This window comes from Schistocerca americana, chromosome 8, assembly GCF_021461395.2.
Source record: "Schistocerca americana isolate TAMUIC-IGC-003095 chromosome 8, iqSchAmer2.1, whole genome shotgun sequence".
Classification (NCBI taxonomy): Eukaryota; Metazoa; Arthropoda; class Insecta; order Orthoptera; family Acrididae; genus Schistocerca; species Schistocerca americana.
In genome coordinates, this window is record NC_060126.1 from 259,536,921 (window position 1) to 259,550,230 (window position 13,310).

At 37.5% G+C, this 13,310-nt stretch overlaps 1 protein-coding gene across 1 annotated transcript in view; it reads left to right on the forward strand.

Moving 5' to 3' along the window:
• The first annotated feature begins 4,748 nt into the window (after positions 1-4,748).
• The window catches only part of LOC124545090 (synaptic vesicle 2-related protein), a 95,053-nt gene continuing 86,491 nt past the window's right edge, over positions 4,749-13,310 (forward strand). The window contains exons 1-2 of the mRNA XM_047123902.1: positions 4,749-5,243; positions 5,406-5,545. Of these exons, the coding sequence (XP_046979858.1) occupies positions 5,416-5,545 (130 nt within the window). The 5' untranslated portion in view covers positions 4,749-5,243; positions 5,406-5,415. The remainder of the gene's footprint in view (positions 5,244-5,405; positions 5,546-13,310) is intronic.

A 13,310-nucleotide genomic window follows, 5' to 3' on the forward strand; every position in this document is an offset into this window, starting at 1 on the left:
CCTGACTGTTTGCATTTGGCTCTCGACTTCCGGACGTGTGGGGGTATCACATTGTTCTGCTGGAATTGCTCAAGTCCATCGGAATTCTTAATGGACATGAATGGATGTGGGGGATCAGACAAGATGCTTACGCACCTGTCACCTGTCAGAGTCGTATCTAGACATATCAGAGGTCCCATATCACTCCAACTGCACACGTCCCCCCTCATTACAGAGCCTCCACAGCAGCTTGAACAGTCCCCTGCTGAGATCCAGGGTCCATGGATTCAAGAGGTTGTCTCCATACCTGCACAAGTCCATCCACTCGCTACAATTTGAAACAAGACTCGTCCGACCAGGTAACATGTTCCTAGTCATCAGCAATCCACTGTTGGTGTTGACGGGCCCATGCGAGGTGTAAAAATTTGTGTCGTGCAGGCATCAAAGGTACACAAGTGGGCCTTTGGCTCCAAAAGCCCATGTCAATGATGTTTCGTTGAATGGTTTGCATGCTGACACTTGTTGATGGCCCAGCATGAAAATCTGCGCAGGTTTGTGGAAGGGTTGCACTCCTGTCAAGTTGATGGAATCTCTTCAGCTGCCTTTGGTCCCATTCATGCAGGATCTTTTTCCAATCACAGCGATTTCAGAGATTTGATGTTTTACTTTATTCCTGGTATTCACGGTGCACTCGTGAAACGGTCGAATGGGAAAATCCGCACTTCATCGCTACCTCGGAGATGCTGTGTCCTATCGCTTGGGGCCAGCTATAACACCACGTTCAGACTCACTTAAATCTTGATTACCTGCCATTGGAAGATCAGTAACCAATCTAACAACTGCGCCAGGCGCTTGTTGCCTTATATGGGCGTTGCCGATCACAGGGTCGTATTCCGCCTGTTAACGTATCTCTCTGTTTGAATATGCATGCCTTTACCAGTTTCTTTGGCGCTTTAGTGTAGTAGGCGTACATGTTACACAATTTCATTCTTCGTACCATGTGACATGTTACTGTAAATTGGGGCTACATTGCCCTGTATGGGGCCTACTTTGCGCCAGAAATGAAAAAAAAAATCATAGCCCTCTGGAGGGGAACTCTTCAACTAAAATCAAAAGCTTTCAGCTTTAAATAATATATGGCATTACAGTCTTCCATCCAGTACATTCTGGGTCTGCTATTTTGTGTTTAGTCGTTGAGTGAAAGTCATTGAGTTGAAATGTTATTTAGTAAACTGAAATCTGCGTTTGAAAAGTTATCTCTACAGAACAGAATTTTATTACCGGAAGGGGAAGTAATCGACCATTTGTTGTAGAATTTTATGCTAAGTCAAAATGTACTTCGCCTGATAATGTGTTTGCGTTTTTTTCTCTTATTCGAAAATAAATTAGTGACGTTACTTTTTTAACAGTTGTGAGGCTACTTTGCACCACTTATAAATTGGAGCAAAGTAACCCCACGCATTTCTACGAAATGTATTTTAGTTATAATTTTGTATTATTTCTCATAGATATGGTTCGAGAATGTAAAAGAAAATCAGGAGCACGTCGATACATCGATTATCCACCTCAACAGTTGGAACAGTGCTTGGAAAGTATCTGGAGTTGTTCATTTTCCCACAGAAAGGCTGCAGATCACTTCAGAACCCCAAGACATACGATTTCAAACAAACTTAAACAACAAACACCAGAATACCCCAGGAATGAAGCCCGTTTTTAATGGAGATGAGGAGAACACATTTGCACCGTAAATAGAAATGATGAGTAATTATGGCCTCCCCTCAAATTCTGCTGATCTGCGTTATGTAGTAAAATCATATCTGGATGGAACAGGGCACAATGTGAAAGCATTTTCCAACAATGTACCAGTGAAAGATTGGACAAAAGGTTTTCTTCAACGACACCCTCAACTGACTGAAAGATTTGCCACCAACATCAAATGCAGCAGGGCAGCTATTGATGGAACCATGTCGCATAAATACATTGAAAATCTGTCAAATGTAACGAGAGATGTAGCACCATCATACATCTGGAATCTATATGAGACAAATCTCACAGACGATTCTGGTAAAACCGAGTTATCTGTAACTGAGGTGCAAAATACCCAGAAAGGTTTTGTAACGTTTCTAAATTTAGTTGATCGATTATGATGTGTGGCACTGCAACAGGGGAACTTTTACCACTTTATGTCGTCTGCAAGTCTGGGCAGCTGTAGAACACATGGACGGAGGGAGGTCCAAAGGGATGCAGGTACAATCATTCTAGTTCAGGATGGTGTGACACAGTGACCTCCAGTGACTCGTTTGAGACCATACTGCTCCCCAGGCTGAAGAAACTGGAAGGAAAAAGGTTGTGATTGCTGAAAATCTCTCTACATATTTGAGCATCCGTATTATCCACACATGTAGAGAAAATGACATCCATTTCATGTGTCTTCCACCAAACTGGACTCATCTCATCCCATGAAAGTTGCGTGACGGCAGATACTGTGTGAGTGGAAGCAAACACATGAAAGAATGAAGTGTACTGTTCTTCCTAAACAACAGTTTACTGTTCTGATGAAAAGGGCTCTTGATGAGATGCAGCCAAATATAAAAAGCAACTTTGAAAGTGGCTTTAGGAAGTGTGGGATATTTCCCTGTAATTTTGAACCATTGCTTGAGCGCCTCGGACACAGAGAGGCGCAACAAGATGTCCTGAATAATTAAATTCTGCTCATTCTTTAAGGAAGGAAAACTTTCAACATTCCTTGAGATAAAGGTCACACAAAAAGAAGAGAGACTCGAGTCTCACCTGGAAAAAGTGTCTCTCACGCAACTAGTACCAGTAGCAGAATGTTAGATAACGTGTATGCTGCAGCAGAAACAGCTTCACAAACACCTGGAGGCCAACCAGGAAAACATAAAAGAAAGAAAATTTGGCATTCTAAGAGAAGTGAAGATCACTATACACAAGATTCTTTTGTCGAAGAATCCTGGGAGTCTTACAAAGAAGAGATGTCTTCTTGAAGTAGACCATGAAGAAGAAGAGGAAAACTTACAGAACTCTGAAGGACCACAAATTAAACGAGTAACGAGATAAGTTGGTGCTTCTGTGATGTTTCATTATAAGTATCATTTGTATCCATGTACTATTCAAAACTTTAATGAGACTGAGGCAACAGTAAGTGCTACGACTGAGTCAAAAAAATCATGGAAATGCCCATCAGAGCCAGATGAACTCTTTTATAAATGGAAAAATGTTGTAGGAGGCATAGATCCACCAAACATGGTGAATAAAAGGGGCTTTTTCCAAATTCCTGAACTGAGTGACGTGTAAAGTTACAATGCTGAATTGTGTCGTAATTAGGTTATGGTATCTAAATTATATAAAAATGTTGAATTTGTGGTGAATATGGTATGTTCAAGAAAATCTAATATTTACTTTTCTATAAGAACAATTTTGCAATTTTGAAAAACTAACTGTATTTTTATATGCGGATTTTTTGTTTAAAAAATGTTACAGTTGCACATTACTCTGTGTCTAACGTTGCCCCATACAATTTTTCCATTAGAATTACATTGATTTTTAAAATGGAGCAAAGTAACCCACCCACGTGGGAAACTTTGCCCCACTTTTAAAAATTACGTAACTCATTATAAAATGAAAATCCAAAGACCTCTTCACTCGGAAATTATTCCTTTGTGCTTCAGTTAACTGCTCGGAAATAATCAGATTTATTTGTCAACTTTAACTTAAGTATTTTCCAACATCGGTACAAAGTTCCTAAATATTGGAACAAAGTAGCCCCGCTTTGTGGTATCTTTATGATAAAACACCCCAACATACTATAATTTTTATGGCAGAGAAAATTTATATTTTGTATTGATAGACGATTAAGAGATTAAAAAATTTTAAGTTACGCTACCGTAATTGTAGTTTTGTCACTCACTATGCTACAAAACAGCTCCATCTATTTCTAAAGCTTCCGTAGCATCTAATGGTAAACCAACAGGACAATGAAAAAACGTGAAGAAAGCAAATGCGTCGCCCATAGACCATGATTTACATTTTTTACGAATAAAAAATTTAATTCATATTTTTTTGCTCTATACGATAATTTTAAGGTTCTGGACACAGAATTTCGCTTCTTCGTCCTGCCAATAGTGATGATAAACATACCTATCCCTCTTAACTATTATTTACGATATCTGGGGGGAAATTGCCAAAACGGTATCATTCTGGGGAAATTTACAAAACTCAATCTGGAAACATTGGTTTCCAGAAATGTGTTACAAGGATGGACCCAGTGGTAACGAAGAGTCGGAAACTTTTAACAATGGACTGGTTATCGGTGCTGCCATCGCGTGCAGAATTGCTACAGTGGACAAAATCACAGCCATGTGCGAGTACTGTAATCATGCTATTCGTACCATTAATCCACGCACAACGTGGACTAGTTGATGCTCTACGGCGCATTTGTCGTTTGAAGGAACTACTTGAAAACAAGCGCCATTCGAATAACTTCATCCGTATGCGATAGATGGCTCTGCTATGTGAATTTGACGTATGTCAAATTTGGTTGTGTTTATCTGTCCATAGGATGCGTACGATGCTCTGTTCGCGTACATAAACAAGGGAAATTGGCAGAAGTACATCGGTGACAAGCATTTAAGGAAAACACAAAGTGTAATCTGTGTTTGCCTGAAAATTCGTAAATTTGCGTTGTAATAGCCTGATTGTGAGTACCGTTATTTACAGCGAGTTCGTGAAACGTGTCATAACCTGCTTATTTAAGATAGTACGATACCACTGTGTGACACAGAAAAGTGTCAGACTGTCTGATTAATAGTGGTGCCTTACAAGTGTCTGTGAAGTGTGTACCGGCAAATTTACGCTGTGCAAATCCAGATAGTTTCAGTACTTGCTTGACATGTATGTGGATAACTTTGGTTTCAAGTAGATGTTGTCCGTATTTATTCATTTGTTTGGCCTCCAACAATTATCAACTATTTAGTCAAGATTTCATTTATAAAATGTGAGATCGTATAGTCGCGGCAAATTTTGTTTTTATAAATTTCTGTACCGGCACATCACTCTGGTACGATAGACGTCCAAAACAATTAGATTTGGCATTCAGATATCTCTACCCACAACAGAAACCGCCACTTCTTAGCCCACAAGGCATTTTAATTGCGCTATTTCGCTGGATTTTTGTATTTTCCAACGTCATCGTACTAGCATTTTTACTATCTTTAAGCATAACAAGAGGCAACTTCTTAATAAAGGTGAAGGACTATGTATCAGTGTTTCATACAACTCTTTGCGCTTCCTGTAACAAAGTGCTAAGATAGTTTTCAGACCCATATAACTGTCTTTTTAAATTTTATTCATCTAGGGTGTGGTATTCATTAAATAAATTCTGTTTTTTAAATGTGCTTGTGTTTCAGAATACTCAAAATGTCACAGTTACTATCAGCTGTACGTCGAACACAGTCAAATTATCAAGACTTGGATAAGTCATCGTCAGGAGAGCCTCCTATTACGCCTGAAGAGATTGAAATGACTTCTGTCTCAGTAATACCAGATGGTACTATACTTACATTTGCTATACACCACTTTTTTACATATCATTGTAATCCTAATTTAGACTGAACTTGCTTTGCAACTGTTGTTCGTTACCACAATACACTTTGAGTATGAGTGGGTTATTTTATGTTCTTTGGTGTTCTGCTGTCTTTCTCAGTACCTCTATTGAATTCTTCTTCCTTGTGCTTATTTTGCATGCAAACTTGTAAAATGTGTAAGGAAGAAGCACTTCCCTTGATACCAAATTATGAAACACAAAACTACAACCACGTCCACAATCATCACTATCTCAAAAAACACAACAAAACAACAAAATTGGAATCAAGCACTTCCCTTGACCTGTATAGGTCAACAGCAACTATCAAGACCACCGGGCGCTGATAACCTCGTTGTTGTGCGCCCTAAAACACTAATAATAATCATCATCATCATCATCAAGACCACACTATAAACCTCAAAACTTTCACCACCACTACACTTAATACTATCACAAAAAAACCTAGAAAATCAAAATTGGAATCAAACACTACCCTTCACCTGTTATCCTTATGACATCTCCACATATAGCCGTCCCAGGTCCGAGATCCGTAACTTTAGTAAGCCTCATTTCTTCATGACACCCTAAACACTTCACAACTTCATTCAACAATCCAAATAGTTGAAGAAATTTTATTAGAGACAATGCACTGTCTGCCATCATCGCCAACAACTGAAAACTGTTGACCTTGTCAGTCATATCCACACCTACCAAAGACATAAACAAAGCAATTTACCAAAATTCACACATAATGAACAGAAGAAAAACTACAATAACATCGACATAGCAAAACCAAAATCGTTAACTCACTGAAAAATATTCCGCTGAAAGCACAGCTACCGATACCACACACGTGCAATACTACCACACAAATGAACCCCATACGCCACACAACACGCTACCCATAAACATCACCAGAGAGAACCACCGACCGCAACAATACGCCACCTGTAAACATGCCACACGCGCAAACTAAACCAAAAACATCACCTAACACACAGCACATAAGCACACCACCAGAGAGCACCACCAATCACGTCAAAACAGGACCTACAAACACGCCACTGTCACAAACTATATTCCGCACCTTCGTGATGTCACACACCACAACAGCCTTACGTCAACGTGTCAAAGCCGACTGGTGGAATTGGACGCTTCCATTGACCCAAATATTGTGTGTGTTGTGGTAATTACACACATGTCTATTATTTGCAGTGTAATTCTTTTCTTTGTACCTCATTGGAGTATTTTAGGAAAGCTCTTTTTTCGCATGTGATTTCCCTTGCCTCCACAGTAGAAGTGTCCTACTGTCGAAGATGTTTGAGTTAATGTGCAAGAATCCTTGATTGTTGAACTTAATAAACAGAGTGATGCCCTTGTAAACTGTTCTTGTGTAAGAGTCACTCCCTTGAGTAGAGAATTGTTTTTGAATTGTTTGGCCATGAACCATTAGTTATTTAATGACTGCCTCATTCCTTTATTTTCAAGTTTGTGCCACGATGCAAATAATTGGTCATCTGTTGCGGGATTCGTTTAACAATCTGCTTTTATCAGGTAATGGAAATGTGAAATAACCATTTCTTTGTTGGTCGCTCATGAGAGGGCAGTTGTGTTTATGTAGTGCGGGACAATACGTTGAGAGTGTGGGTTTCGCGGGAGGCGTGCCAGAGATAAATCCCTGCAGTCGCGCTATCCTCTGTGTCCTCGGTGGCTCAGATGAATAGAGTGTCTCCCATGTAAGCAGGAGATCCCGGGTTCGGGTCCCGGTCGGGGCACACATTTTCATCTGTCCCCGTTGACGTATGTCAACGCCTGTAAGCAGCTAAGGGTGTTCATTTCATTGTAACAAATTTTAATGGTTGTGTGTCTGGCTCCATTCTTTTTTTTCTTTACTTTCTCTTTTTTTAATTTTTTACTATACTTGTTGTCATCCAGTGAGATGTAATGGAGAAAAAAGTATTAGTGTTCTTATGGAGTTAAACTTAATTTCATGAAGTAGTATTTTATGTTAAGATTATTATAATGTTATCCAACTATGAGGAAGTGCAATTCGTGTATGGAGTGAAAGGGGTTTTCAGGCAGAGAAGATTTCAGTTTGTGTTTGAAGTTAATTTTATCATCGGTTCCTTACATGACTCTGCAGGTGGATAAAAAAATGTATACCTCACTTTTATCTTTGCCACACTAAAGCTGACTGATGGAATGAGTAAATCATCTCTCCTTCCAGTATTATATTTATGAATGTTACTGCTGTTTTCAATCTGTAATTGATTGTTGACAACAAACTTCTTAAAGGACGAAATGTACTATGATGATGTCAGGATGCCAACTTGTTTAAGGAACTGTCTATAAGAGGTTCTAGAATGTATAGCACAAATTATTCTTATTGTGCTATGCTTCTGTGCAATAAACAAGTTTTCCTCAGTGATGAGTTATGTAACATATTATACCATAGGGCATTAGTGAATGAAACTAGGAAAAATCAAACAATGAACATAACCCAAGCTGCTGGAGTTGGCTGTCGCGTGTGCATGTTGGGTGCAGGTGCCAAAAACAATACTTTATCTGCAAAATCTGATACTATTTGTAACCCGAAAGTTGCGGAGTTTAGACGTATAGAATGATCTGTAATATTTGACATCCACTTGAAGTTCTTATCAATATAAACACCTTAGAATTTAGAATATTTTTGTGTTTTATTTGGCTAAACTCGTGCATTATTTATCATGGTGTGGTCAGGTCTTGTACAATATTGAATTTCATGTATCATGTTTCATTTAAAGTCAGTGACAGTCCATTTGCAAGAAACCAGTCATTAATGGTCAAGAAAATATTACAGGGAAATCCCTGTTTTATGTTTTTGTGTAGCCTAGACTTAAAAACTCCAAAGCTGAGGAAAATGTCAAGACTCCCTAAAATATGAGCAACATATGTAATTGGCATGTATGATTAAAAATCGCAATCCTCTCCAATACTTTGTATAAAATCTGCCTAACTGACAGAAATTAATGTACACTACAATGTTTATACAGTAATTTGTGGTAATGAATTTCATCAGTTCTTAAAAAATCCCAGATGTGTAACAGCAAGTAAAAAGTCATCAAAAAATTGAAATTGGTATCTGCATACAAGGTAATCAAGCTGTTTTTCGACATGCTGTGAGCATGAATTATATGTTCAAAATGCATGTTTCTGAGAGATCATCCTTTGTGCTCACCCAGAAGAAAGCCAAAAATTGAACATGGGGAATTAAACCGAAATCATCACAGCTGCTAAGTGCTTAATCCATAAGCATGAATGTGAACATCTGCCTAATGACATACTTTATCACCATTGCTGTTATTGTTTAATGCTTTTCTTACGAGCTGCACTTCATGTGCTGACTACCATTAAAGTGTTATTTTAAGCTTGATGAGTAAAAACCTACAATATACATACAACTGTCAAATCCCCCACCAGAGTCACCAAAGTGTCAAGCAGTGCTATATATCAGATACTAATAAATACAGATAAATATTTATACAAATCTGGAAATATGAATACAGGTTTCAGTGATCATTATGCACAGTTTATTGAATTCGCAGTAGAGACTGCAGGAAATACTGAACAACAAAAGACAAGAAAAGGTAGAAATTTTAGCAAGCGCAACCTAGAACACTTCAGGCACTTACTAAAAAAAAGAAACATGGAATGATATAGACAACTATGAGGACACATGTAAAAAGTTTGACATGTTCATAGGAATATTCTCCCATTATTTCAATATTTCTTTTCCAGTTAAAAACCAAACATTAAAAACTAGAAAAAGAAATGTTACATGGCTGACAAAAGGCATTAAAATATCGTGTGCTGAAAAGAGGAGACTTTATGAAATCTCAAAAACACAAAATGTTACAGAAGAATTTCTGTTGTATTTCAAGAATTATAAGAGAGTGCTTCACAAAGTCATAAAAGAAGCTAAAAAAACAACAAATGATCACCATATAAAAATGGCCAGGAACAAAATGAAAGCCATGTGGAAGATAGTCAGAGAACAAGTAGGAAATGAGACCTCCCAAAATGTAAATCTCCAGGTAATCCAAGACGGCAAAAAATTACAAATCCAGAAGTAGCCAATGCTTTTAATACATACTTTGCAAATATTAGTGAAAAATTACTCTCTGACCTAAAATCTTCAAATAAAAATCCTGCTACAACACCATCAAATCAAAGTAGAAACTGCAACTCCCTATTTCTTACTCCAACCAACCCTACGGAAATTATACTATCAATTAGAGAGTTAAAAACAAAATTTTCAACAGGTGTGGATGAGATTCCAGATTATGTCATTAAAAATGTGGGTGACCTCATTGCAATACCATTAGCCCACATTTTCAACAGTACATTAACAAATGGAATCTTTCCTTCCTGCTTAAAGACAGTGAAACTGAAACCACTGTTCAAGAAGGGTAAGAAAGAAGACATAGCCAGTTATAGACCTATTGCCTTGCTATCTACATTTTCGAAAATACTAGAAAAAATTTTTCATAAGAGGTTGCTAGATTTTCTAGAAAAGTGCAAAATATTATCCACAACCCAACATGGCTTCCAGAAAGGCCGATCAACAAAAACAGCAATATATGAATTTCTGGGTGAAGTAATCGAAAAAATTGATAGTGGACAAAAAGTAATTGGAATATGCCTTGATCTGTCTAAGGCTTTTGACATCATAAACCACACCCTATTGCTGCAGAAGCTTGAAAGAATTGGTATCAGAGGTATGCCTAACAACTGCCTTAGATCATATCTTACTGACCGCAAGCAAGCAAGTAGTAGAAATACATTTTCACAAAGAAAATAAATCAACAAGACACTATTCTGATTATAAAGCAGTAAAAAAAAAAAAATTATTTTATGGAGTACCGCAGGGCTCGGTACTGGACCCCACCCTATTTTTGATATATATAAATGACCTAACATCAACCAACCAGTACCATAGCACTATCCAGTTTGCAGATGACACAAGCATATTAGTCAGTGGGAAGACTGCAGAGATACTACAGACAAGACTGTCGGAGGCATTAAAAAATGTTGTAAACTGGTTCAACCAAAACAAACTAATAATAAATAAAACAGTAGCATTAAATTTTCATAATGTCAAGAGAAACACTGAAGAGGATATAAGAATTCAGATGTCAGACACAGATATTGCAAGTGTGCCTAATACAAAATTTCTGGGGGTCTGGCTACAGGATAATCTTGGATGGGAAACTCACATTGACCACATATTAAAGAAGCTAAGTACCATGTGTTATCTTTATTTATTTATTTATTTATTTATTTATTTCTTATTCCGTAGATCCAGTTAGTGAGTCAATCACAAGGATATGGAACGTGTGAAATTGTATCTAATGACAGTGCTAGAAAACTGCTGTCATAAGGACTGTCTAATGACAGTTTACTATTCTAATATACATTCTGTCCTAAAATATGGGATCATTTTCTGGGGTAACTCGCCACCCTGCCTAAAACTCTTCAGGATGCAAAAAAGAATAGTGAGAATCATGGCTGGAATAAAAAGGAACAAACCATGTAGACCATTATTTAAAAGGATGGGAATTCTTCCCCTTCCATGTATTTTCCTATTTGAAAGTGCAATGTTTATAAAGAAATATACAATAACAAATCCTAGTATCCTCCCCAAAAATGAAAATGTTCATCATCATAATACAAGACAGAAAACTGACTTTCATGTACTCCATACAAAAACCAGTTTGTGCCAAAAAGGAACATTACACCATGGAAAAATTATCTACAATAAATTGCCAAGAGAAATTAAAGTAAAGACTGATGTAAAAAATTTTAAAGCTGCATTAAAAGAATATCTGTTGACACATTGCTTTTATAGCGTGGAAGAGTTCCTCCAAAATCATCGAGAGTCTAAGTGATGATTATGCAAATACTGTAACCATTAATACTGGCCTATAAATACATTCAGATGTAATTCTCAAGTTTGTAATGGGGTTCAAGTATAAGTTGTATACCGACTTGCCCAGTATATGAAGTAAAATTCTGTGAATGTAATTCTCTAGTGTGAATGTCAATTCATAGTGTAGAAGAGTTCCTCAAAAATCCTTAGAGCTTAAGTGAGGATCATGAAAATACTGTAATAGTTAATATTGGCTTATACATGTATTCAGTTGTAAACTTCAAGTTTCTAATGTGGTTTAATTATAACTTACACATTGACTTGCCCAGTATATGAAGTGCTGTAAAATTTTGTGAACACAATTTTCTAGTTTCTAAAGTGTTTTAATTGTAAGATATACTTTGACCTGTCCAATATCTGATGTGCTGTACTGTACATGTAAGATTTACTGGACCAATAAATACAATACAATACAATACAAACAGACACATGAAAAAAGCGATTTCCACCTGTTGACATTACAAGCTCATTAGAAGTCAGCTCAGTGAATTTCTGTTCAGTCTGTAAAATGGAAATTTGAAAGAAAGCTCAGGTGCTACAGTTTCACTTCATGCCCTCTATCACTGCTGCCAATCTTTACAATCTGCGGTGTGTGCAGTGCAAAGTATATACATGAGTAGTATATGTAGTTGTTGCAACTGCATCATGTCAGATTTGAACACAAAAGTCTTTAACCTGTGCTATCACAAAAAACTTGTTCTATTCACATGTAACATCTCTGTCATAGCACATCATCTACACAAGAAGTATGTTTTCAGCACTTCACAAGATACTTTCACCCCAGCCTGCACTCCTGTCACTGAGGGGCCACTCACCCTCTCCACGCATCCAGTAGGCAAGCTCATTTTCCGTGTGTTGGTGTGGTGTGGTGAGGTGACTGCGCTGGATATTGATTGACTTTACAAGTCACCAGCCAAAAAGAGTTCGCTGGTCAGAAATGGGCAACATTTCCTCGATTATGACAGAACATATTCTCAGTGTTTGAATTTAAAAGGTTGATGATTGATATTGTTGCTGAACCAAATACATTGGAAATACATGCAAAAAGATGAGACTGATTTATAAGTGGCACAAGAAAACGTGGTGACTGGCCCCCTTCATCACATATTGGCTTGGTCTGTAACACTTTGCATTGACTGTCTTGTTTTTCCATTACCGCTGCAATCTAGCCATAGTCGTATCATAATTGTGCAGTGAAGCCAAATGTTGCAAGTTGTGTTGGCAACACCGATTGCAGATTGTGTCAGCATTTCCTCTCCTACATCTCTCCTCTCCATGCCAGCCTACAATTTTCCCTTAACTCAACCACCACCCATGGTGCAAGTTGTGTCTTTTGTGTCACTTATAACTTGTTAATGGGTTTTTCACAGGGTCTCCGAATTTATGGTGTAGAATCACAAAAAAACGTAAAATTGGAGAATATAAAATCGAAGTTCCACTATATTTACATTTTCAGGTGCTGAAGTTACTCAATTAGGCTTAACTACAACAGCTGAATCGCTGGCAAAGATAACTATTTCTACTTCTTGGATGTAACACAGTTTGGATGTAAAACACTCATGTGAGGTCATTAATATATAACAAGAGCAAACTAAATAGCAATCCCTGGGGTACACCTATAGTGATTCTAAAAATGCAGGTTCATTTTGTACACTCCTCGAGTTTCTTAATGAAACAATGTGCATCCTTTTAGGTAAGTAGGATGAAAATCTGTTACCAGCAACATGTCTGATACCGTACTACAATATTTGAGCTTATCTG